Consider the following 24,925-nt stretch of genomic DNA (forward strand, 5'->3'; position numbering starts at 1 on the left):
AAAAAAAAGTCAAAATTTTGAGAAAAAAAGTCGAAATGTCGAGATTAATGTTGATGTACAATCTCGAGAAAAAAGACGAAATGTCTAGAAAAAAGTCGAAATGTCGAGATTAAAAAAGGAAGATAAAAGAGAAGGAAAAAAAGAAGAAAAAAGAAAAAAAAAAAGAAGAAAAAAGGAGAAAAAAAAGGCAAAAAAAGAAAAAAAAGGAGAAAAAAAAGGCAAAAAAAGAGAAAAGAGGAAAAAAAAAAGGTCAAACATTTTTGAAAAATCTCCAGGGAGCCACTAGGGCGGCGCTAAAGAGCCTCATGCATGGAGTCGTGGGTTGCCGACCCCCGAGCTACACTTTTTCGGTCTGGATGTTATTTGTATATTGGAAACTTGTTTTTTGTTGTTTCTTTTTTTGTTACTTTTTTATTTTATTTTTGATTTTGTAGAAGCTATTTTGATGTTTGTCTTATTTTTATTTTTTGTGATGTCATGACCGAAAATAAACTGAACTGAAATCAGACAAGATGATTCCCTGAATATGGAGAAGCACAAGCAGAAATATCAGCCCAGAGCAAACAGATAGTTTTTCTGGGCTCACACGGACGCCGGGGCAGATCTACGTTACCTTGGCTCTTGGGCAGCCAGTAATAGACGGTGGACAGAGTGAGGATGCTCTTCAGCATGGATTCAGACAACGTCTCGGCATCCTGTAACAGATACACGCGCTGGTGGGTAACAAGTTTAGGACACAACTCAGTTATGCTCAGGTTTTTTAGCCCATCCCATCAATGTGGATCATGAATCAGAAAGGCTGAAAGGCCTGTGAATGTGATATTACATTCATTTATCGTTTTACTTTGCCATAAGTCAACCAAGATGAGATACAGGGCTGGGCGATATGGACCAAAAGTCATACCTCTATTTTCTAGCTGAATGGCGATACGCAATATATATCGATATTTTTTCTGTGCCATAATTGGGGTTTCCCCCAAAGCATTATAGCATAGCATCTCTGTTAGCATCTCTGTTAGCATCTCTGTTAGCATCTCTGTTAGCTTCATTTTTTTCTGAGGCAAACCCTTAAAAAAAACAGTCAGTTTTAATACAAAGCCTCGTGCCAAATGTCACACAGGTACATTTATTAACAGAGGTCTGCACAATATCAAAATGTATAAGACAAATGAAATAATAAACATAATAATTTATAATAATAAACTGCCTGCATATATAGAATAAATATGCTTCTTGAATAAAATAAAACAAATATCCCTTTCCTGCATAACAATTACATTAAAATACACTGTGCAATTAATACAATGTAGACAGTAACAGGCAGACTTTTCCACTGAGGTTGACAGTTGTGAAAATAACAAAACATTTGTGTGCAAATCTCAAATAAAACATTCAAGTCAATTTGTCACAAAATAAGCTATATCAAAATCATTTTTTTTTTTTTTTAAATCGATATTGTCTCGTACCATATCGCGTTTGAAAATATATCTATATATATTAAAATCTCGATATATCGACCAGCCCTATGAGATACTGTTGTGTTTTCCTATAGGTCAAAGGCTAATATCATTAATATAAATTAATGTTTATTTTTCCATTCACTGTGTGAAGGTTTATATGAATTCATGTTGCGAATAATAATAATAATAATAATAATAATAATAATAATAATAATAATAATAATAATAATCCCACCTGCTGTGACGGCAGTGGCTGGCTGGAGAAGGCCAGACTGAGTTTAGTAGCTTCCTGGGACACCGCCTTCACGGCCTGGTCTGAGGACAAACAGTTACATCACAGTTTAAATGTCTTTAACTCGATAAAACTTGATTAGATTCTGCATGAAATAATATCACAACAACAGGGGAGTCATTTGATGTGAAAAATAGTCTGAGCGCTGGTGAGTCCAACAACCTCAAAAGACCATAGAAGATAACTAAAGTGGAAGGTTTTTTCCTTGAAGGAAACAAAGAAAAAGCCTTCACAACATCAACAGAAAGCAATAATACTCTTGAGAAGGTAAAACTTGTCACTGTTGAAGTCTACAATAAAGAGAAGCATTCATGGATGTAAATATTGAGGTTTTAAAAAGTTCAAATTGGTGATGACATTAAAAAAAAAGGACCAAGACTTTACCAGAAAACATCTAAATACCGTAGGCTCCTGATGTATGAAATTAGGTTCTTTTCACAGAAGAAACCAAGAAAAGCTGCACTGTTTTTGCACTGCTATCAGACTATACAACCACGCCTGCTCACAGTAGTAAAAGGGCAACGGAAAATAACAACAAGATGTGCAATACCTCTCTACTTCATACATATCCTACCTGTTTTTTTCTCGTACTGCGCTATTCTCTTCCACTGCATGTACCGTTTTTTCTGGATTGTAAGCCGCTAATCTTTTCATAGGTTTTCAACCATGCAGCTTATACAAAGGTGCGACTATTCTGTGGATTTTTCTTCCACTGCTCGGGGCGCTCTAACCGGAATTAGAAACTTAAAACTAAGACAAAATAAATGCAAAGAAGAATACACTACTTCTTCTTTAGCAGATAGAAGTAGAAGCAGATTTCAAACAGATAAATAGATAAATAAATACCGGTTATTTTCTCTTGGTTCTGTCCTGTTTTAATCAGCAAAGTTGCTGCCGTGTTAAAAGACACTGTTAGGAAAGGATCTATTTAGGTACAAACATGTACATCATTTACAGTTCAAAATCACTCTGTACATGTAGTAAATATCTAATCTAACAACAGAAATATCTGCGGCTTGCATATCTTTTTTTTTTTTTTTTTTTTTTTTTTTTTTAAATAGAGTGGGTGCGGCTTATAGTCCAGAAAATACAGTATATTGTTTATATTTTTGACTTTTTTACCATTTTCACTGCATGTGTGTTGTATGTATCAGAATCAGAATCATCTTTATTGGCCAGGTTCGAACATTGTCCAACAAGGAATTTGACTCCGGTAATTTCGCTCTTTGGTGATAAAATAAAACAATAAAACAAATGTGGTATTTCTATGATACAGAATAAACAGTATAAACATTTAAGGTGCAGCAGTTTGAGGTAGAGAGAGAAAAGAAAAGAAAAGAAAAGAAAAGGAAAAGAAAAAGGGACAGTTCTGAATAAAAATAAACATAACCTATTTACAATTTTACAGGGCAATTATACAAAAAAATACAAAAGATTATACAAAGAAATACACAGTGAGGGGTGCAGCTGAGTGAGGCAGACATGGTTGTCAAGGAAGGTGCTAGATGACTGCTGCTGCTCAAAGCGAATTTCCCCACTGAGGGATGAATAAAAAACTATCTAATCTAATCTAATCTAATCTAAAAACCTGTATCAGAATGATGAGAAAGAGTAAACTAGGAAAGGTTTGATCCAACATCATGTGTCAAACAGATGCAGCTGCCGATGACAGGCTGAGTGAGGCTGAGTGGTGCTGATTGATGACGTGACTGCTGACAGCAGTGGAGAGATTGACAGGTCTATAATCTCCGTTCACATCTAGACAACAGAGAACTGACAAGCACACAGTGCAGGTGGATAATGACCCTCAACATAAAGTGGAAGAAAACACAATAAAAATGGAAGGAAATGCAATATTTATGAATGCTTAATTCGACTGAACTCAACCCGTTTATGAGCAACTAAAGACCAAGTGCTCATGGTTAGTGATGCTCGTGGACTCCAGACTCCAGACAGTCATTGGCCGGGTTTCCCAGATCAGTTAAGTAGTTCTTAACAGCGAAAGACTTCTTTCAAACCTTCTTAAGGAGCCTGTGAAAGAAAATCGCGTTTCCCAGAGTTGCTCTTAGCTTAAGTATCTCTTTCATTAAGAAGGAAATGAAAGATGCTGCTGACCCAGTCTTTCCAACCATCTTAGTGAACAAAGACTCACAGATCCAGCCGCGTCAGGCAAATCAATATCACACCAAGCAATGAGATATTAAAACAATGCACCCCGCACAAATTTTGATTTATTTTATACTTTAGATTTATATTGTTTAGCATTTATTGGTGACAGCAAAGGGGGAAAAAAAGAAAAATAAGGAATAACAAGTGTGTTCCTGTATATGCTTTATGCGCACAAATAAAACGATCATCATGAATATCATTTATTTGATAATTTGGCTGCTATACAGCATGTTCTCGCTGCAAATCAACCGCGTCACCGTGCGCGAAGCAGAACTGTCTATATGAACGCATTCGTGCGTCAGCACTTCAATCCCCTGGACGTGCTGTCGGACCGGGCTGTCAGGCAGCCGGGACACCGATCCTCCTGCGCCGTGCCCGAGCCCGAGCGCATCTATGTGATGACAGGGAAGCAGCAGCTGATGAACGGGATCCTTTGATGAATCGTTCATTACAGTCTCAAATATAATCAATGGTGTCGGTTTATATTAAAGAATCTTTTTGCCCAGAAGAAAAAAGAGCGAAGACAACGACCCATAACTATTTTCTTCTCTTGAAAAAACCCACCTGCCGACTCGCGCTGTATACAGCGCGAGTCGGGATGCCGCATCATTCAGAAGAGGAGGAATACGTGCGAGGCGGGGATGATCTCTGCAATCTGAAGCCCTCTATAATTGTAAAAAGAATTTCACTTATCACGGGTTCTTTTTGGAACATAACCCCTGCGAAAAACCAGGGTTTGCTGTAATTCCACGTTGCGATTTGCGAAACTCGCCTTCTCTTGGCTCATGTTTTTGAACGCACACACACGCCCACCCCGTTTACTCCCGGTCTCCGTGTGTGGGGAAAAAAAGCCTCACTGTAGCCAGAAATAACGGAGTAACACACCGTTTGGATGAAAAAGGGCCATTGAATTATATTTATCATCTTAATTTTTTATTATAACGCACAGGCAGCAGTGAATTAGTGCGTTAGGCAGCAGTGCTGCGTGTGAAAATGCGCTGATAGTGATCGGCGATCGATTTGCCTGGCATCGATTCATTTGGTTTCAGAACCGTACAGCTGCTCCAAAGAGCTTCTGAAAGAGCGAAACTAAAGGACGGTGTTAAGAAGTCATCTGGGAAACACCCGTATCTTAGGATTCTCTCTTAGTTCAAACCTTCTTTGAACCTCTCTTAAATCCTTAAGAGAGGTTGGATCTGGGAAACCCGGCCATTGACTGGAAAGAATTTTCTTCCAAGTACTAAAAATTCAGGTTTTATCTACAAATATTTCACCTTGTCCAAATACTTTAGAGTCCCAGAAAATGGGTACATTTTGCTTAAAATGTTTTTGTCAGACTTCTTAAATTAAAGCTGAAAGCATAAACTTGGATCAAATCTTGTTGCTTCACTTCCAATCCATTTTGGTAAGTTGGTAAGTAAAGTCACAACATCATAAAGGCGTCATGATCTAAATCCTTCTGGATCAAACTATTCAGAAGAGAATGCTTATTGTTTTAAGCCCCCAGTCAGTGGGAGCGTGATACTCAACTCAAAGTGTCCCAGAAGTTAGAGAGGTTGAATGCCCCATGAGACTCGTTGGATTCTCCATCTGCGGAGGAAAGAGAGGGCCGAGTTAGGAGACTCCTCAAGGTGACATGAAGCTTTTACGTTGTATAATTCACAGCCAAAAATGTACATTTATTAAAGAACTACAGTTTAGTAAGAAGAGAAATCTGCTTTGGGTTCTTACAGTTTATTTAGATTAGATCTTTATTGTCATTGCTATATAACAATGGAATTAAAAGTGCCATCAGTCAGTGCTAAAAAAATAAATAGATAAATACTATTAATATATAAAATATTTACATACACACACACAACATAAAATAAAACAAATAACTGATTAAAACCAATAAATAATTAAAAATAGCCTACACATGCACACAATCCTTCATATCAGTTTCAGTTTGTTTTTTGAGTAGATTGAGTTTTGTTGCAGCTGGAGGATTAAAAACTGTCTCTGAATGGGGTTGTTCTTGTTTTTATTGATCTGTACGTCGACCTGAGGGCAACAGTGCAAACAGAGAGAGTCCAGGGAGAGAAGTGTCCTCTATGACCTGTTTTGCCTTTTTAATACAGCGATTGTCCAAGGTCCATTGTTTTACTTCCTGTAGTTGTTTTATTGTGTTCATTATGTCTTCCGTGTTGATAGTAACAGTAACACCATTGTTTGCTGATGATACCACAGTGCGTTGCAGGGGGAACAATCTGCTCCTCAACACCTCAAAGACCAAAGAGCTCATGATAGACTACAGGAAGTAAATAGCTTTGTGGTTTTCTTTCATAGGTCTTACCTTCAAACTTTTCTGACAGTTTCGGCAGAACTTCCGCCTTCTTCAGAGAGTGTCACGTGGTGGAATGTGACACCATTACTTTGGAACCAACTTCCAATCTGGGTTAAGGATGCTGACACCACCTCCACCTTTAAAACTAAACTTAAAACCTTTCTGTTTAGTAAAGCCTATAGTTAGTGTTTAGTAAACCTCTAGCTGGTGTTGGTAAATCTCTAGGTAGTGTAAACTCTAGTGTGTTAGAGTCAGTAGTCATAGTTGCAGCTATAGAACAAGACTATAATAGTTAGTCTCAAATATAGCTTGGTGGTAGATATGCTGCTATAGGCTTATGCTGCAGGGGGCACCGACATGATCCACTGGGCGGTGCCTCTCACCCTTCTTCTCCTCTCCTCTTCCCTTCCTCTCTTCTCCTTTTCCATTTTTATTCATTTCCATTTTTATTTATTATAAATATCTCATAGCTATCATTTTTGTCCATCGCTCCTGTAGTTTCTTGTGCCGGCCCCCCTTTTTTCTCTTTTGTGCATGTTTGCAGGCCGGAGCTTCGGGAGCTGCGTGCTGGCCTGCGTGCGGTCCCGGTCCCCCCCCCCTCCTCTGGTCATCCCGCTGCTGCTTCCACCTGCCTGCTGTGCTGTTGCCGTCCCTGACCCCCCAGTCTGGCCTTCGGCCGGAGGGTCCCTCCTTATGAGCCTGGTCCTGCTCAAGGTTTCTTCCCTCCTAAAGGGGAGTTTTTCCTTGCCACTGTTTGGCTTAAGGTTTTTCTCCCACTATGGGAGTTTTTACCTGCCATTGTTTATGCAATAATTGCTCAGAGGTTTATGTTTATGTTCATGTTCATGTTCTGGATCTCTGGAAAGCGTCTAGAGACAACATCTGTTGTATTAGACGCTATATAAATAAAATTGAATTGAATTGAACGTCTTATCAGCTGTTGTTACCTGTCAGATTTGACAGGTCGGTCTCGCCCCCCGCCGTCCTCCCGCCGCTCCAAGATACTGGTCCATGTGTGAGAGCATGTACGCTCCCTCATCTCTGTTCATGGTATATTGTCCATGTTTCCTGATCTCGATGGCCTCCATGATCCAGCGCTGGTGTCTGTTTTCTTCAGTGCGGATGACTCTGGCTTTGTCCCAGTTCATGACGTGATTTTCCCTTTTGCAGTGGTCCGTTATAGCTGACTTGTGAGTCTCTTGCAGTGCCTTTTCTTTTATTGCTCTTGTGTATTTTTCCCATCCCCTTCTCGCACTCCTTTTGATGTTCTTTCCTTCTTGTGCTGAAGCTCCTTCCCGTTTCTCCGATCTATGTTTATTATTTTAATATTATCTATTATTATTATTATATATATATATATATATATATATATATATATATATATATATAATATATATTATATTGTTTTACTGAAACCCGCACACACGGTAGCAGATGAAGATTATATGATATATTATATTATATGATTATATATACATATATAAATATATAATATCAATCAATCAATCACATTTTATTTATATAGCATCTTTCATCCAGGTACATGAAATACAAAGTGCTTTGACATTTTGACTGAAAAATAAGCGTAATAAACAAAATAAAATAAAAACTGGGAGACCAAAAAAATAAAAAATAAAAACTGGGAGACCAATGCACACTGACATAAAATATAGTTAATTAAAATGAAAAAATGATAAAAGTTCAAGGATTAAGGCTAAAAAATAATCAGTCTGTATGTATTATATCATATATAATACATAATATAAATATATATAATACATTTATAGTTATATTATGTATTATATATAATAATAATAAATATATTTATAATATAATAACAATAATATAACAAACTTTCCAATGTTTTGACATTTTGAACTATTATTTTTATATATTTATTTATTGCTAAAGAGACTTCAAGGGGGGAGTTTATACATGCAATTGAACACATCAGTCAAATACAGAGGTAAACCGGTTTCCACAAACAAGTTAAAGGATAAAATAACATTGTTTAAATAGTTCATGATAACAACGTGACGGCTAGCACTTAGTTAGCTGGTTAGGGTTTCAAACCTCTTCGAAACAAAGAATAAGCGACATTTACCTCTCACTCGGTCCCGGATACACTGCAGGGAGTTCAGCACGTTCCGCAAAGGCAAAGCCACGTTTCCATCGCAGTTCCCGGCGCTCATGTCCCGGAGTTTGGCGGCCAGCTCGCGGCTGCGTTAGCTTTCATGCGTGTTGTGGAACCAAAAACAGGCGGAAGCTTGTTGACGGGGGACATTAATAAACGAAACACCGCGCTGGAAATCGTTCCAACCAGACGAGCCCGTTCATGTGTGTGTGTTTCTATAATACATCCATGGTGTCTCCTGAGATGGAGAAAAACTTTATAAATGATAAGATTAAACCTTTAATTTCATTCAAGTCTCTTTGTTTCTTCATTTTTTAGACTTTTGTTCATGTAATTTGTGCATTTTTACATTTAATTTTGGTTGCTTTTATATCTTAATACACATGTTTTGGCCTTTTTTTTTTCAAATCTACTAGTTACTCTGAATACTTTCACATGATGCACTGTGCCTTGTTCTGAATTATTTCTTCTCAGTTGTTGCACCTTATCATTTCAGGTATTTTAGTTAAAATTAAACAGCAGAATCTAATTTTTCCTACAATTAGTTGGAACAAGAAAACTGAAAACGTGGTCATGAAGGAGTTATTGTATAGGTTTAATGACAAAACTATTTTCATCTGGACAAACTTGGTCTTTACAGTGTATTTAGTTCGTGTAGTTTGATATTTTCACTTAGAAGTCACTCATTCTTGGATGTAAAGAGAAGCAAGAAAGTGTATATGAACCATTTCTGCCTTCATTTGCTATGAAATGTGCTCTTAGGTGGCAGTTTTGCCAACGGAGGAGAAGTAGAATAAAAGAATGAAAATCAGTACATCAAGCCAGAAATCTTGCTTGTTTGTAGGTGACCAAATACTTAATTTACCGAAGAATTTACCAATGAATTCAGTAAAAATCCTACAATGTGATTTCCTGGATTCTTTCCCCCCATTCGGTCTCTCATAGTTGAAGTGAACCTATGATGAAAATGACAGGCCTCTCTCATCTTTTTAAGTGGGAGAACTTGCACAATTGGTGGCTGACTGAATACTTTTTTTCCCCACTGAACGTAAATCTTTGTTAAAGACAGAAGTGAGATTTTTGAAGCAAACGACTGTTTTTGGAATTAAACTTCTGCAAAGACTAGACTAGACTAGCCTCTCTGTAGGCTCTTAGATCAGTGTCAAATTAAACAACTCACTTTAGTCCCCCTTAAAATCTGAAATCAGTTAACCTTTCACTGATTTCTGCTGCAGATCTAACTGTAACTTTCACATTGGATTAATGAAGGCAGGAATACACACTTTTGTGAAAAATGTACCATTTTTAAGAAGTGGGAAATAATTTTTTTTATTGGTGTTCACCTCAGTGCAAACTCAAACTGTCCTGGAAAAGAGAACAAAGGTCAGATTAATTACACTTGGATGAACCCTCAGCAGCAGGTGATGAAGCTTTTTTTCCCCTGTGCGAAGACACCAAGGATGGATTCTCAACATCTGACCCCACCAGGAGCTTGTTCCTCGTTTCATCTTTGCTCAAGTAATGAACACAGATCATCCTTTTTCTATTAAAAAGTCACAATAGTTCTGGTCCAAATCCAGGGTCAACCATTGAATAAAACTGGACAAACCCCCGGTGACGTCACTCGGGCTTTAAGAGTCCTTTTGAAGCCTGTTTTTCTCTTTTTGTCACTGAAGGTGCATCGTTGAAAGAAACTGAGATCACCAAAATCTCAGATCTTCTAAAAAATATCCAGGACGTGCAGACCTCTGAACCAGATCTAACAAGCCCACTTTAGCTCATTTACCGCGGATTAAATATTTAATCCAGACAAGAGTAACACACATGAACATCCTCACAATCACAAGCTGTTACATCTTTTCCTGTGAAACAGTCAGTGCAACAGACAAAGCACAAATATGCACGGACCAGTACTGAGTTAACTTCTCACTACAAGAGTCTACACGGTACCAAAGGTGTTCATATTCATTATCACCCCAACACTGAGATGTGAAGTGCAATGGAGTGTAACGTTTGACACAAAGTACTTGTCGGTGAGACCGCGCTCCTTGTAGCCCAAAGCAGATGCTGCACCTGAAACTGCCACTGGGAAGCAAACAAGAGTTCTTCATTTGAATTCAGTTTTGTTACCTTAAGACCTTCAGATGTCGAAATGAGTGACAAACCCAAAGCATGAATTAAATCTCGCCCCATCAGAAAAAGTGGGCAATGTTTAGAAACCAAAAAGGAGTGATCCATCTCAACGCACCACATGACCAGTTGTAGCAACTGAATGAACAAACCGTCCACTGCTTTGGCTGCAGAGGACAATCCCCTCAACACGGAGTATGTTGCCCCGGAATCTACTTAAAATGTTATAAAGCCAGGAACACCCAGAGGTGTCAAGTAACAAAGTACAAATACTTCGTTACCTTACGTAAGTAGAAATTTTGGTTATCTATACTTCACTGGAGTAATTATTTTTGGGACTTTTTACTTTTACTCCTTACATTTTCACGCAATTATCTGTACTTTTTACTCCTTACATTTTAAAAACAGCCTTGTTACTCTATTTCATTTCGGCCTTTAAATAAAAACTATCCAGTTAAATTGCTCCATCCGGATAGAGTGAATTTGGTTGTGGTTGTTTCAGATGTTCTTGTCCAGTTTTGTTCTTACATCCGTTCCCTCAGATTCCTGCAACTAAACTTGGATGTACATTCCAATAAAGGTTAGGATAAATGATAACATGCCTCTGAAGTTTGACTTTTTGCACCATTACAATACTTATAGGCAACTAGTCATCATATCTCCTGCTCTCTGAAACACATGTTAATGCTCAATAGTACACATATATGCTTCTTTAATATATTTGCATTATACTAAGATGTATTCATTTTCAATGGCTTTTGTCCTTAATGGCTTTTTTCCCCCTTACATTACTTTTACTTTTATACTTAAGTAGTTTTGAAACCAGTACTTGTATACTTTTACTTGAGTAAAAAAACTTCTACAGGAGTATTTTTAAACTCTAGTATCTAAACTTCTACCTGAGTAATGAATGTGAATACTTTTGACACCTCTGGTAACACCGGTAATATTTGTGGGAGTTTATGGTAAGTGGAATCTGACAACTGTGACTATGGTGAATTCACAGTTGTAGTACCTTTTTTCATCCAAGAGGGGTCGCCAGAAAGCTTTGCAAGCAGATATTCATTGTTTTATCAGTGAGTCCCAGCGGAGTCTGCCAGTCCCCGCTCCTGTCTGGAAGCACTTTCACATATTTCTGTAGCAACACTTGAAATGAGGAGGTCTGGACAGGTTTGAACAGAGCAGATGGATACAGTGATATTAGCATCAAAGGTTAGCATGAAAAGAGTCAGCCAAACTAAAATAGCTGAGAGAGATTTACATAAGGTGAGCAGGTTCCAGTCAGCTGCCTGATCTGTTTGTCCTGCCAAATTACAACATGGTGCAACAAAAAATAAAATAAAAATAAGGCTTACAAAAAAAATAATAATGACTGGATGACATAACAGGAGGGTTTGTCCAGTTGGGGGTTCAAACTCACCTTGGTGCCCCATCTCTGGTCTGGGACGGGCTCCAGGGTCGCAGGGATGTCCATCTCTTTCACAGCTGCAAGAAAAACTTGGATTAAGATATATTTCTCACCACTTTTTACATTAAACTGGTTTAAAACATTTCCTGATCAGAAAACAGAGGAATATGAAAACATAACCATCCAATGTGAAAATCGTTACTGCTGCTGGGACTTTCAATTAGTCATCTGTGAGATTACTTCTGATCTACAACAGGCAGTGAGTTTAAATGGAGATAGCATAAAACAAGCAGATCAATGTCTAGTCTTTGCAGAAGTTTAATTCCAGAAACAGTTGTTTGCTGCAAAAATCTCACTTATGTCTTTAACAAAGATTTACGTTCAGTGGGGAAAAAAAGTATTTAGTCAGCCACCAATTGTGCAAGTTCTCCCACTTAAAAAGATGAGAGAGGCCTGTAATTTTCATCATAGGTTCGATAGGTTGGGTTGGAATTTGACTGTCTTTTTTTTATTACCAGTGGTGTTTCACTGTGATTAATGGTACAGAAACAGATGTCTTTAAAATATGTGTATAGGATATATAGAAAAAAGGGCTGTGGGAACATAGACACGCACCCGCACAACTTTATTTCAGTCAGCAGGTCAGAATGCTTGTCTGTGCTTTCCAGACACATTTATAAGGCTTTAAGTATGTATGTTCTCAGGAAGACATACAACTCTATGGCTTCATCTGCCGCGCTGGGTGAGTGTAAGAAGTTCTCTGCCATTATTAATAGAACTACTGACAAGTTCAATTGATGCTGCAACAAATTTGGTTTAAAAAAATACAACCAATGACATGTTGACAAAAGAAGGGAATAATAGAATTATTTTCGAATAAGAACAGTATGATAATACCAGCAAATAATCAGTAGTTAAAATCTTTTGAGCTACATTTTAGAATGGCCATCAGCAGTGACAACGTGTTTAAGGAGCTCCTTCTGTGAGCCAACCATACTAGCAACTGAAATGCTATGTATGTCCACATCAGCCCAGATGTACATGCAGGTAAATATAAATATAACCTACAGGTGAAGGTCAGAAAATTAGAATATGGTGTAAAAGTTAATTTATTTCAATAATTCAAAAAAAAAGGAGCCTCAAGCTCCTTTAAAAGGTGAAACTAATATATTACATAGTCTTATAGTATGGGAATATAGTATTACATTATTGGGAATTTATTACATTTTCAGGTGGGTCTTTTTTTTCCAAAACTGATAATGTAATACTTGACAAATAAAGTAATATATATGTTCATTTTCAGTCCAGAGTTCTACATTTTGTGTTTTAAGTATCTAAGAATGTTATATACGCTTGATTTGAAACAACTGAATGACTATTGGGTTAAATTGCAGACTTTGAGTACCATGTAATAAATTCCCAATAACGTAATAAGGAATTACATTACTGGTAAAAATGTTATTACAATATCCGTCAGGATATTTTATTATATTATTGGGGAAGTTATTACATTATTGGGTTTTATTACATTTTCGATTGAGTTAAGTGCAAATTTTATTGCATTTTCAGGCGTTATTACATTATCAGGAAATTATTACATTATAGGAAATTATTACATTATAGGGTGCTATAGGGTACAAATCCTCCAAAAAACTACTTAAGTAGTGTAACTGAGTACATGTACTTCTGCCAATTTGTGATGCCAAAGCCTTCAGTGTTGGTAGAGATTTACTCTTAATGTGTAAAAAATTGTGTAAAAAAAATGTGTAAAAAAAAGTATGAACATGGAAAAGTCAAAGAGAAAAATATTACTACAAAATACCAAAAGAAAATTGATATATAGGGACTCCTTTGGTTGGAGCGCCTCAATGTGCAGTACCACCTTTTGGCCACTAGAGGTCGCCATTTACAACAGTGGTTTCTTCCATCCAGCTCAGACTGTATGTTTTTAATTTAAATAGATATATAGATGATGACTTTATTCATCCACAAGAGGACATTTTGTTGTCATAACAGCCCGGTATAAATACAATAAAGAAATAGAATTTAAAAAAACAAACAAAAAAAAACTGAGGTAGAAAAGAAAAAACACTTGAAAAAACACAAGATAAATTAAAGCTGCAAGCAGCGATGAACGGGCCCTCGCACCCTTGTGCACGTTCAGGCTGCAGTGGAAGCTTGTATGACTTGATGTAGATTCTTCAGGCCTGGACATTTAGTGGATGAAACCACCCACGAGTCTTTATATCAAACCATTCAACAGTTATGGCAGAAAATAGGAACTATCAATTATCGACAAATCAGAAAAAGGGGCGGTGCTAATTTGTACCAATTATTGTCAAGGATCAAAAAAACTAAGTCCGATGACACCACACACGACTCTTTATGTGAAACCATTCAACAGTTATGGCAGAAAGTAGGGACTATCAAATATGGACCAATCAGATGAAGGTGGGCGCGCTTTTTGGCGTCTAGAGTCGCCACGGTAACGCTTTTGACTGAGAAAAGTAATGCGTGTTATCGCAGGATGGTGATGCACATTTTGATGTATAACACACCTGACCTGGGTGCACGTTACGGTTCGGGCAAAGAAGCGGCTGAAGAAATGGCATAAATTGCGCCAAAATTACACGATTAATTCAAAATGGCCGACTTCCTGTTCGGTTTCGGCCATGGCGCCAAGAGACTTTTCTTTAAGTTGCGACATGATACAGGTGTGTACCGTTTTTCGTGCATATACGTCAAACCGTATCGTGGGGCTTGAGGCACAAAGTTTTCTAGGTGGCGCTGTTGAGCCATTAGGCCACGCCCATTAATGCAAACCATTAAATATCAAAATTTTCCCCAGGCCTGGATTGGTGATAAATTTGGTGACTTTTGGGGCACGTTTAGGGGGAAAAAAAAGGCCCTCATTTCGTCAGAAGGAAAGAAAGAAAGAAAGAATTCCTGCAGGTACACTGATACAAATATTGTGCTTGATCTACTTAAAAAAAATAAGTCAACTTTTTGCATGAGATTATTATGTAGATCAAGAAAGACTAGTCTTTGTATAAACTACTCAATTTTATGTATGTAAATAATACATTTTGCAAGTACAGTCAACTTAATTGTGTTAAGTTTACTTTATTTATCAAAATTAAGTTCACTTTAAAAAGAAAAAAAAAGAAGAAAAAAAGAAAAAAAAGAAAAAAAGGAAAAAAAGAAAGAAAAACAATTAAGTTGACTTTACTTGCAAATGAATTTTGTACATACTAAAAATGAAGTAGTTTATACAAAGAATAGTCTTTCTTGATCTACATAAAAATTGCCTTAATTTGTGGTGTTCTATTTAAACAAATAAAGCATTTTTCATCTAAACGTTGGTCAATCTTTCTTCCTTACTTCCTTCTTTCCTTCCTTCCATCTTTTCTCCCTTCCTTACTCCCTTTCCTACTTCCTTCTTTCCTTCATTCCTTCTTTTCTCCCTTCACCCTCCCTTGACCCAAAGACAGCACAAGGGTTAAAAGTTCCTCCAGACAAACAAATTGTACTTCCTTCTTCCTTACAGTGCAAACGCTTCCTGTGCTTGCTTTGCTTTTCTTTTTTTTTTTACTATATTTTCTTACTTCTCAGCTAAAATATAAAAAAAAAGTTAGACTTAAATCAGTGGCAGTCAAGGATTTTTCAGCAGTGTTTTTATTATTTTTCTTTAATCACTTCTGAGAGGAGGGCCAGGCGAGGTCGAGCTGCATCTGTTTCTGGAAACTCAAGGTTATCAGCGCCCTCCCTTTTCCACAGAACACTACGACAAGCTTCTCCCTAGAAAATAACAGTGATGGAAAAAGAAAATGCATGAGCTGGAAGTGAATGCAGAGGTAAATGCTCTGTATGGAAATGAAACGTCTCCAGCGATGACCCGCACCGATGAGCAGGCTGGAATTAGTCCTCCCTGGGAGTGTTTCAATGCAAAGCCGAGAGATAAATCACCTCCTTCAGACCTGGAGACGGCTGACGGGACCAACGCAGCACCTGGATGAACCAAGGACGAAACAGCAGCAGACTTTAACTGCGGCTTCAGCAAATAAAATATATCAGTGATATTAGAAAACAGGGCTCCTTTTTTAAAACTTTTCTGCAAAACCTTGACTCTGTTAAGAAAAGTTCATCTTCAAACAGCAGAGAAAGGTGTGGGACCGGATCTTACTCCCAACGAGTTCAGAAAGAGCCTGAATCCCTGACAGTGGGTGATGATGAGGTCAAACGCACCAAAGTACCCGGTGTTTCAGAGAAAATCCTGATGAGCATCCAGCAGAGGTATCAAAAGTATTCACATTCATTACTCAGGTAGAAGTATAGATACTAGAGTTTAAAAATACTCCTGTAGAAGTTGAAGTATCAACTCAAGTTTTTTACTCAAGTAAAAGTATAAAAGTACTGGTTTCAAAACTACTTAAAGTATAAAAGTAAAAGTAATGTAAGGGGGAAAAAGGCCATTAAGGACAAAAGCCATTGAAAATGAATGCATCTTAGTATAATGCAAATATATTAAAGAAGCATATATGTGTACTATTGAGCATTAACATGTGTTTCAGAGAGCAGAAGATATGATGACTAGTTACCTATAAGTATTGTAATGGTGCAAAAAGTCAAACTTCATGTTCATGTTATCATTTATCCTAACCTTTATTGGAATGTACATCCAAGTTTAGTTGCAGGAATCTGAGGGAACGGATGTAAGAACAAAACTGGACAAGAACATCTGAAACAACCACAACCAAATTCACTCTATCCGGATGGAGCAATTTAACTGGATAGTTTTTATTAAAGGCCGAAATGAAATAGAGTAACGAGGCTGTTTTTAAAATGTAAGGATTAAAAAGTACAGATAATTGCGTGAAAATGTAAGGAGTAAAAGTAAAAAGTCGTCTGAAAAATAATTACTCCAGTGAAGTATAGATAACCAAAATTTCTACCTAAGTAAGGTAACAAAGTATTTGTACTTCATTACTTGACACCTCTGGCATCCAGCAGTGAAATCTTGACAGAGGACTTTATTCATCCGCTGTTCGAGGTTCAAGGCCTCAAATCCCAGATGTTTTCAGTGGAACTCACTGCAAAAATCAAAATCTTAAGAATATTTGTCTTATTTCTAGTTAAAATGTCTCATTTGTAGTTAAAAAAAATCTTATTACACTTAAAACAAGACTCATCACTGGAAAAAACAACAATTTTCACCTGTTTCAAGTAGATTTTCACTTGAAATAAGTAGAAAAATCTGCCAGTGGAACAAGATTTTTTTGCTTGCTTGCTCTATTTCTGTTATTGTAAACTTGTTATTTAGTTTGTTTGTTTGTTTGTTTATGTATTTTGAGCACATTGAGTCCATGCTCATCATGTGAAATGTGCTTTATAAATACATTTATTGTCCCACTGGTAGATTTCTCTACTTATTTCAAGTGAAAATTTACTTGAAACAGAAAAATCTTGTCCCGCTGGCAGATTTTTCTACTTATTTCAAGTGACAATTTACTTGAAACAGGTGAAAATTGTCAAACAACAAGTTATTTTTCTAGTAATGACTCTTGTTTTAAGTGTAATGAGATTTTTTGACTAAAAAGTAGCCATTTTAACTAGAAATAAGGCAAGGCAAGGCAAGTTTATTTATATAGCACAATTCAACACAAGGTAATTCAAAGTGCTTTACATTGACATTAAAAGCGGCAAGACATAATTAGACAGTAAATAACATATAAGATTGATAAGATGATAAGAAAAGAAGTAAAATAATAAAAAGCACAAGCTGTTAAAAATAAGGGCAGTAAAGTCCAGCAGGTAAGTTTAATTTAAGAATACGCTTCAGTAAACAGTCATGTTTTTAGGCCCGATTTGAAGGAGCTGACCGTTGGAGCAGACCTCAGGTCAACAAGACAAATATTCTTGGTAAGATTTTGAGTTTTTGCAGTGCTCTCCCGACAGTCCGGCGTGGAGCTCAGACATTCAGCAGACTGCTGCACAATCAGTTCACTTTATTGACAAGTTTAACATTTTCTGGGAAACACAGACATCTTTTTAAGGCAGATGGATTCTGTCCTAATAAATCTGGTTCATCTCCAACATTTTCTGCTCGGTGAATCAGACACCGGTGCCTCCGCCAAGAACGGGAGGCAGAGGGGGATCAGAGCCGACTGATAAGACGGCGTTCTGAAGGAAAACGCTACTGCAGAGATACGGGAGGAAAGAGACGTCACAGCCAGTACTGGAGTTGAGGGGGGATGAGGGGGATGGCATCCCCCCCTGAAATAAAAACGGTCCAAATCATCCCCCCCTGTAAAACTGCCATCCCTCCTTTCCATCCCTTATGTCATTTCATCAATGAATGTGGTTTTACTGCTATTTCAACATTTAGAGTCATCACCAGAAAAATAACTTATTTGACAATTTTCACCTGTTTCAAGTAAATTTTCACTTGAAATAAGTAGAAAAATCTGCCAGTGGAACAAGATTTATCTTCTCATTACAAGCAAAAAAACTTTGCTTGTAATGCATCTTAAATCCTGTTAGCCGTTATGGTTTTTGGGGTTGGTTTTATGACCCCCTTCACACACTCCCACTCCTCCTGTGTTTCAGATTTTTCTACTTATTTTAAGTGAAAATCTACTTGAAACAGGTGAAAATTGTTGTTTTTTCCAGTGATGAGTCTTGTTTTAATTGTAATGAGATTTTTTTACTAAAATGAGACATTTTAACTAGAAATAAGACAAATATTCTTGTTAAGATTGTGAGTTTTTGCAGTGATCCATGTTACTTATCCTGTGAAGGACAGAGTCATATTGATAAGTTCAGAAAAGTGTTTTTTATTGTTGTGTTTTGATGTATTTGATGTAAGCCCAGTGGATATTTAAAGCTTACAGAAGGCTGCATTTAACTGCTGCTATGTCATTCCTGCAGTATTTCTGCAGGTGTTTTGGTCACTGCTATTATTTGTAATATATTATATTATTTGTAATCAGCACAAATTATCTGTCCACATATGATAAAATCCACCATCCCCCCTGATTTTATTTTACAACTGGAGTACTGGTCACAACGACCCCCCCTGGTCTTGTGTTAACACACATGTGGATGCTTAAGACTTTGAAACAGATCTGCACTCCTGGTAGTTACTTACCTGGAGGCGGTGAGGGTGAACAGACTTTATTTTGATGAAAAAATAAAAGTTATATGTTGTTGTTCATCTGAGGTTGTGAAATCAGCATGTCGAGTCTTGTGCAATAACTATTGGAACATTTGTGTAGCATTATTTTCCTCTAGCATCTCTTTATTTTATTAATCTTCATTAAAAATAAAATAGGGAAAAATGGTATATTATACTTGCTTAAGATGTGTTTAGATATTTATGTGGATATTTATGTAGTATATATTATCTGTTGAGAGGGATAGTTATAATTATGTAATATATGTTATATATTTATTATGTATGTAGCATATATATATTTATAGGGATATTTATGTAGTTTATATAGTATATATTTATATAGATTTATATTATATTTGTATTTTCTATATATTAATATGATATTTATGTAATATTTATATTTTCTATATACTTATATGGATAATTATGTAGTAATAGCCTTCTTTACGTAATATTTATATAGACTATATTTATATGGATATTGTGTAGATATAATAATAGCAATAATGTAAATTCATAGAGTTATAAAGGGGTAGGAACTAAGAAAAAGTGTAAACTTCTTCCTACTCCTTTTTCAAACCTACGTGCATATGAAGATGTTACTGTTTATTTTTATTTTTTTATATACATGTTCGAAATAAATTCATTCATTCATTCATTCATTCATTCATTCATTCATTTACTTTTTTGTTATTTAAAAAAAAATGTTGTCTCTTTTTTGCTTATGTATTTATATTTATATTTTACTTACCTTACTTTTATTTTCTCTGCACTTTATCTAAGCACCGTTGATAAGGGACCTGTAATTTCATTGTGTATGAACAATAAATAATCCTGAATCTTGAAGATCCAGAGGTTTATGTTTTTACGTCCCGGTTTTACATCAGCTCATAAGAAGGATTGGTATATTAAGTTTAAGTTTTTGCTGTAAGTGTGGGATATGAAATAAAAACTTTCTCTGGAAAGATGGAGCCGTTGGACGAGACGACATATTTACTGTCTCTGATTTGAGGGAATGTCCACGGCAGTTTCAGAGGAGTAAGTAAGTAAAGTTTATTTATTTAGCACTTTTCACAGACAAGGGAACGTCACAAGGTGCTTCACAAAGAATAAAACACTACAATAAAAGTAAAAATACAATAAAAACAAGACAATACAGATTGAAAGTTCCTAGAATAAAAGTACATAAGATTTAGATTCAGATTCAGACAACTTTGTTAATCCCTTAAGTTTGCTCTTAAAAGCATCAATGGATATATAACCAGCTAACCATAAAATTACACGAAAACACCAAATTCTTATAGACATATGCCTTTTATTAGCCCTCACATTAAAACATCTGTGGACCGAGTTCAGGAAAATGGATCTCAGAACTTTCTTCCACCGTACCCCTTGAAAAAATGACGTACATGATAAAGTGAAACCAGTCATTATTTGACGATGTTTGGGGCCTGTCGTTAACTTTTTTGAAAGGTCTAATTTGGCTCCTCTGATGGATGAATCTGGGGAAACTTATTAATGTGGCTCTCTGCAGTGGACAAATCTCAAAGCCATTAAAATATAAGTAACTCAAAATAATATGACCAACCATAAATATTGCTGACAATCTGTTGTTTTGTTGAGAGGTGTTCCTTGTTTTTTTCATTTTTTTCTGTTAAATGTGCATTAAAGCACGAGGTAATTTTGCCGAATCTAAAGATGTTTACATATGAAGCGGAGAGAGAGAGCGGAAATGACATTTGTATGTAAATAGAACATGTTAAAATCAATGAAGACATTGTTGGAAAAAAAGAAAAAGAAGCATGGACAGAGTCCAGCGAACGTAGAAATGGCGGGAGATTGTTCCAGATCCTCGGTGAGACGACGAGGCCCGAGAGCTTTAGGGTCAGTATTAGTCAAACCAGATATCAGTACCACTCAAGGTGACAAAACTTACTTATGATTTTTGAAAAGATCTACGTCTATAGTGACAGCTGTATCATAGTTATCAGCTCATGAAGTTCAGAAAATTACATTTTAGATGCTGCTGCATATCCTGGTTTAGACTCATGTACAGGATATCTGTCAATGTTTCACAATATTGTCTTTGGTATCATTTTAAAGGGGACGTTTTAAGCATTCATTCAAGCTAAGATGTGAATCTTTCTGACCAACATCGAGGTCACTGCAGCTCTTTAAACTATAAACAACACACATTTTTACACAATTTTCTCCTAAATGATATACTATATTTTATCCCTGTGTCAACTAGGAACAACAGAGACACAAAATACAAAAACTGTAATACTCACAGGACCATAAGGATTCAGGAAATGTATCACATCTTAGCTTGAATGAATGTTTAAAAGGTCCCCTTTAAAATGATACCAAAGACGATATTGTGAAACATTGACAGATATCCTGTACATGAGTCTAAACCAGGATATGCAGCAGCATCTAAAATGTAATTTTCTGAAGGGGGTGGTAACTTCATGAGCTGATAACTATGATCCAGCTGCCACTCAGGAAGGTTATCATACTAAAATATCATCTACAGACATGGATCTTTTCAAAAATCATAAGTAAGTTTTGTCACCTTGAGTGGAACTGACCAGTGAAATTTTGGGCTCTGGCCCGTGGACTATATGTCTCGTTGTCCTGGCTCTTCTCTGGACCGGGATCGCTCATGTCAGGTTATCAGTCTGGATTTGGTCCTACACAGTACTCGAGGATGGTGGATTTGATCATATGGGGACAGATAATTTGTGCTGATTACAAATAATATAATATATTACAAATAATAGCAGTGACCAAAACACCTGCAGAAATACTGCAGGAGTGACATAGCAGCAGTTAAATGCAGCCTTCTGTAAGCTTTAAATATCCACTGGGCTTACATCAAATACATCAAAACACAACAATAAAAAACACTTTTCTGAACTTATCAATATGACTCTGTCCTTCACAGGATAAGTAACATGGATCACTGCAAAAACTCACAATCTTAACAAGAATATTTGTCTTATTTCTAGTTAAAATGTCTCATTTTAGTAAAAAAATTTCATTACACTTAAAACAAGACTCATCACTGGAAAAAACAACAATTTTCACCTGTTTCAAGTAGATTTTCACTTGAAATAAGTAGAAAAATCTGCCAGTGGAACAAGATTTTTTTGCTTGTAAGAAGAAGATAAATCTTGTTTCACTGGCAGATTTTTCTACTTATTTCAAGTGAAAATGTACCTGAAAAAGGTGAACATTTTTTCAAATAAGTTATTTTTCTGGTGATGACTCTATATGTTGAAATAGCAGTAAAACCACATTCATTGATGAAATAACATAAGGGATGGAAAGGAGGGATGGCAGTTTTACAGGGGGGATGATTTGGACCGTTTTTATTTCAGGGGGGGATGCCATCCCCCATCATCCCCCCTCAACTCCAGTCCTGGTCCTACAGGATCCGTGTTGGCTCTTGGAGGTTCTTCCCCTCTCCACTGGATCCAGATGTTCCTCTCTTCCAGCTCCGGTGACGTTGCACGCGTGCCGTCACCGCCGAGCATCTTAAATCCCGTTAGCCGTTATGGTTTTGGGGTTGGTTTTATGACCCCCTTCACACACTCCCACTCCTCCTGTGTGCAGACGGTGCTGCCTGAACGGGCCACGTAATAAATATTTAACCTACTCGGTCGTATCTGACTGCTCAATCCGTCTGTGCTGCAATGCGACAGAAGTTAAGCCTCGTTCCAGCCATTTCCTCGACAGTCCTGTGATTTTTACCCTCTGCACTGCTGCCTCACCCTCTCTCTCTCCACACACACTCCTGTATGTGTGTGTGTGTGTGTGTGTGTACGTGCACGCAAGGACACACGTGGAAGCGTAGGACGGTTTCTTTGGAAGTCACTAGTGTTTCAGCAGAACTATGAAGGAAACAGGGCAGAGTTTAGAGGATGAAACTGCAGTGCTGGATAAGCCTATTACAGTGTGGGGAAGTGTGTGTGTGTGTGTTTGTTCTGTGCCTGGGAGGTTTTTGGAATCGCTCGTTACTCATCACCAAACAAAGACACACACACACACACACACACACACACACACACACACACACACACACACACACACACTAAAGCCTGTGTGACTGATAGGGTTTCCGAACAACAAATCAGTCTGCATTTCTGTTCTGGTTCAGTGTTCACTTCGTGTGTGTGTGTGTGTGTGTGTGTGTGTGTGTGTGTGTGTGTGTGTGTGTGTGTGTGTGTGTGTGTGTGTGTGTGTGTGTGTGTGTGTGTGTGTGTGTGTGTGTGTGTGTGAGATTGGTACACTTTAGTCTTTTTTGGGGGTGCGCGCACATTCTTTCTATTTTTCATCTCTCTTTCTCCGCATCCCATTGTTTTTTCCCCTCACTCTCTTTAATATATTTTTGGTTTATATTCCCCGTTCCTCTTTTCATCTCCCGTGTTTCATCTCCGATTTGTCCCTTTCTTTCCCTCTTATGTTCATCTTTTTTCCTTCTCACTAATCCCTTGCAGATTGCTTTTCCTCCTACTTTTTCTTCCCCTCTTTACACCTCTCTTTCTCTGTCTGGCACTCTCTTTTCCTCCCCCCCTCCTCTCCCTTTAATGCTCGGTTTATGCCCGCCACCCCCTCTCCCTCATTATTCGGTATAATCAGTTGTCTAGACAGTGACTCCCCACACAGATCACACCTGTGAGACAGAAACGGACTCCGGAGCGATGGAGGGAGAGGAAAAAAGAAAGAGACAAAAGAGGAAATGAGACGGAGGAGAAGCAGAGGGAGGCGATGGATTTCTTTTTTCTTTTTTTAATCTCCTGAAGTCCTCCAAGTGCTCGACTCGAAAAACTGTGAGATATATATAAAAATAAGACGCTGATTAAAGGAGGAAGAAAGATGAAAGAAAGAGATGATAGAAGAGGCAATAACACAGAGACAGACAATAAAACTGCTAAAATTACATTCAGTCACGGATTTTGTGCACAACAGATTGAATATTTTGGTTTTTGATTAGTTTGTCTCCCTGTGTTTGTTTTTCACTTTTTAAAACGAGACGAATCACGTCTTTGTTTTACAGTTTAAGACAAAAAAAAAGAAAAATGGTCAAAAAAAAAGCAAAAAGAAAACTAAAACTGCACTTTCAAGCATGAATAGCATGGACTACAGATGGAAACTAGCCTTGTGCTACAATCTGGCACATTTACATATGTACTGTATATATGTTCATCAATTTGCATTGTCCTGAGAAATAAATAAAGTAAAGTAAGTAAAGAATGTACAGCTCTGTTCAGAGCAGCCCGTTTCCCTGTAAACCTCCTATCTGAGAAATTGACTCTCCTGAGAACCAACAAAATAAACAAAATAAAAACTTGTTTCCTCAAGCGCTTATATTTCTTATTGATATCCAATAAATAATACACTGTTTTTGAACAAGATTATTACAATATATAACAATCACCACTAGGTATTAATGAGGTACAAAGTGGAGATTATAAGATTTCCTCCACTTTTCATCATCATTTTGCGTTCCGGCCATCGATGAGGTGGTTGTCCAGTTGGTACCAGGGCCACGGCTAGGGGTGTAACAATATATTGTGCCACGAAATTTCGCGATACAAAAACGTCACGAAACGTGTCGTGGAGGTGACAAACTGTATCGCGATATTGGGTTATTAATATTAATCTATTGTGTTGACTAGTAACGCGCATCCGACCACGGCTCGACCCGCGGACCAAAATCTTCCTCCGCTCAGAAGAAACTAGTACCGTTTTGGTCCCGATCACGGGACTCTTGCAGGGTTTTGAGCTCTGAACTTTTACTTATGTAAGTCTGGTGTAGAGTTAAGC

At 37.2% G+C, this 24,925-nt stretch overlaps 1 protein-coding gene across 1 annotated transcript in view; it reads right to left on the reverse strand.

The window, feature by feature from the left end:
- The window catches only part of ccndbp1 (cyclin D-type binding-protein 1), a 68,836-nt gene extending 60,335 nt beyond the window's left edge, over positions 1–8,501 (reverse strand). Inside the window, exons 1-4 of the mRNA XM_061728369.1 lie at positions 8,352–8,501; positions 5,452–5,511; positions 1,696–1,775; positions 614–695 (exon numbers count right to left, since the gene is read on the reverse strand). Of these exons, the coding sequence (XP_061584353.1) occupies positions 614–695; positions 1,696–1,775; positions 5,452–5,511; positions 8,352–8,439 (310 nt within the window). The 5' untranslated portion in view covers positions 8,440–8,501. The remainder of the gene's footprint in view (positions 1–613; positions 696–1,695; positions 1,776–5,451; positions 5,512–8,351) is intronic.
- Between the last annotated feature and the right edge of the window lie 16,424 nt (positions 8,502–24,925).

This window comes from Cololabis saira, chromosome 8 (assembly GCF_033807715.1).
Source record: "Cololabis saira isolate AMF1-May2022 chromosome 8, fColSai1.1, whole genome shotgun sequence".
NCBI lineage: Eukaryota > Metazoa > Chordata > Actinopteri > Beloniformes > Belonidae > Cololabis > Cololabis saira.